The sequence below is a fragment of the Berghia stephanieae genome, chromosome 1 (assembly GCF_034508935.2).
Source record: "Berghia stephanieae isolate SIO BIC M18660-M18661 chromosome 1, UCSD_Bste_1.3, whole genome shotgun sequence".
Taxonomy (NCBI): Eukaryota; Metazoa; Mollusca; class Gastropoda; order Nudibranchia; family Aeolidiidae; genus Berghia; species Berghia stephanieae.
In genome coordinates, this window is record NC_088360.1 from 62,020,952 (window position 1) to 62,023,451 (window position 2,500).

General features: G+C 35.5%; 1 protein-coding gene across 1 annotated transcript in view; it reads left to right on the forward strand.

Moving 5' to 3' along the window:
• Positions 1-2,500, forward strand: part of LOC144978955 (uncharacterized) — a 55,063-nt gene that overhangs the window by 45,084 nt on the left and 7,479 nt on the right. Inside the window, exon 4 of the mRNA XM_078925577.1 lies at positions 928-1,009. Within this exon, the coding sequence (XP_078781703.1) occupies positions 928-1,009 (82 nt within the window). The remainder of the gene's footprint in view (positions 1-927; positions 1,010-2,500) is intronic.

Consider the following 2,500-nt stretch of genomic DNA (forward strand, 5'->3'; position numbering starts at 1 on the left):
ACAAAATGTACAACTCAGCGTTTTCCATGTTCAACTCAATCTCTAAAATATCTCAGATCTTATTAGTACTAGCCTACTATAGATCTAGAAATCTCAAGTGTCACTGATGGTTGTCTATAACATGTGGGAACAGATCTCCACTCAATACTAAAATGAAAAAGACTAAATTTCAACAAAGAGTCACTGATGGGTGTCTACAACACATGGCCCAATAAAAATAATAACTAAACAAAGGGTACACACACACCTGCCCAGTTTAATTAGACCTCCGCTCCCTTCCCTCCCCCTCTAGTCTAGCCAGGCGAAACCGGCGGCCAGCCAAGGAGCGTGTTGCTAACACGCGCTAACAAATCACTAGGCAAGTGTGGTGTGTGCCACGCGAACGGCGACTTGTCCTTTCTAGTCGTAGCTCCTCTTTCTAGGATAGCACTCTAGGATCATAAAAAGCTTTGGTTATGTGTCTTTAGGTTCTATACAAAAAATCTATATCAAAATGCATATGAGTTACCGCCCTTTTTCACATTGGAAAGGAACAAAAATCCAAAAATAAGCAAGAGTGAATTTGTGAAACATCTAGAAAAGTTTTGATAAAACAATTCTTTTCAAGCAAAAATATGAGCAACTGAGTAAGTTAAAAATAATTTTAGAACAAAACTAGATCAGAAGATATTCAATGGAGTTATCGCCCATTAAAGCGTGTAACTAATTATAATACTCGTAGCCTATTGTTGATATGTTATGAACCGGAATACATAAATTGTAGGTATCTTGTCTAAATTCAAAAGAGCCATTGTACTTTTTCAGATTTTTACATTACTAAATCAAATCGTATGCTTTAATTCCTATTGTAATTAGAAATATAATTGCCACTAAAAGAAGTTATCAGATGTATTACTGAATGTACATTTATCATATCTAAATCCTCAGATTGTTCCAACGCTTACCTCTGTCCAGTGGATTTAATACAGGAATTTATATATCCAGACTGGGACAACAAAGATTGTCACTCGTAAGTAACATTCGTTTGAGTGCGGAAATGCACAACTCGACGCCTGTGATCGTAAAAATACTAAAGGTAAGGGAGGGGGCGGGGGGAGGGGGGGGGAGTCCTTGGAAGAAATCACTACAAAAAATGGACGGTTCGGGTGCAAGTCCATACTCAACAAAACAATAAACAAAGAAAGGGAAATTGCAATATTTGTTAATACACTTTGTCTAAATATTACAAGTCGGCTCAAAATGGTATTATGCCGGGATGGATCTAATGTTTTTTAATTTCATACTCACGCTTAACTTATAAAATTTCAGTTTAAATAAACGCCATCATGGGGAAGAGTGAGTGTTGTTTCTTTAACTCTAAAATAGTTTGTAATTCTTATTAATAAAATTGAAGAAAAGTAAAAAAAAAACGGGTTCCTATTTCATTGAAAGTGTTAATGTCAATTTAAGACTGGAAACTTAAATTGTGTACTTCATCTTCTGGTGACAAAGTGATGGTATCCTATTTTCTAGTCTAAATATAATATGATGGTTGTCAATAAAGATCATCCATCCTCGCTCTTTTATGAATCTGCCTATTCATCTTGCTACTGAAATAATTATTCCGCCTTTATCTAATCTATTCATTAGTAGTGCTTCGAAGGACTGGTTACATAAAATGGATTTTAAAACCAAAAGAGTAGCGAGTTTGATGTCACGACTTTTCTTCCCTATTCCCCGATCACCCTATAATTGTTGGTGATTTTTATTTTCATAATAACAACATGACTGAATCATCTAAAATAATGACACAGAATGATATGACACAAGTCACAGGGCAGGCCATATATTGGATTGGGTTATGGTGGGAAATATTATTTTATCAATTTATTTTACAAATGTCATTTACGTCCCTTTTTCTGACCATCACCTTATTATAGTTAATTTGAGTTTTACACTACCTATGTTAACAAAAATATATGTAACGACCTATTAACAGCAGAATCGTGGAACGCGTTGGAAAAGTTTTAGATAGCCATCCACCAGTCAAAACTCGACCCATATCAAAACGAAAGCTCCTTGGTATAACGATGATGTTAAAACAGCTAATACATCATTTCGTAAGGCAGAAAGGAAAAAACAAAAATCGGGGTCATCAACCTACCTGGGGTTGTTTAAAGCCTGTCATCGTCATTAAGATCGTGTTTGATCTAGTGAAATCTAAATTTTACTTATTAAAATTCAACGAATTAACGTTTGTTAAGAGCAATTGATATAAAAGATTACATTTCTTTATAACATTTGATAGTGGCTGCATAGTAAAAAGGACTGGTCCAAGGACCAAGCCCTGAGGAATACCACGACAGTCTGTCATCGGCTAGTAAGATACGACCAGAACCAGCTCAGTGCAGTGCTATTTATACCAAAATTTCTTTCAAGACGACTGAGCAGTATGTCGTGGTCAATAGTGTCAAATACCGCAGATAAATCTAAAAGACAGAGAATGTTCAGCTTGTTTTCG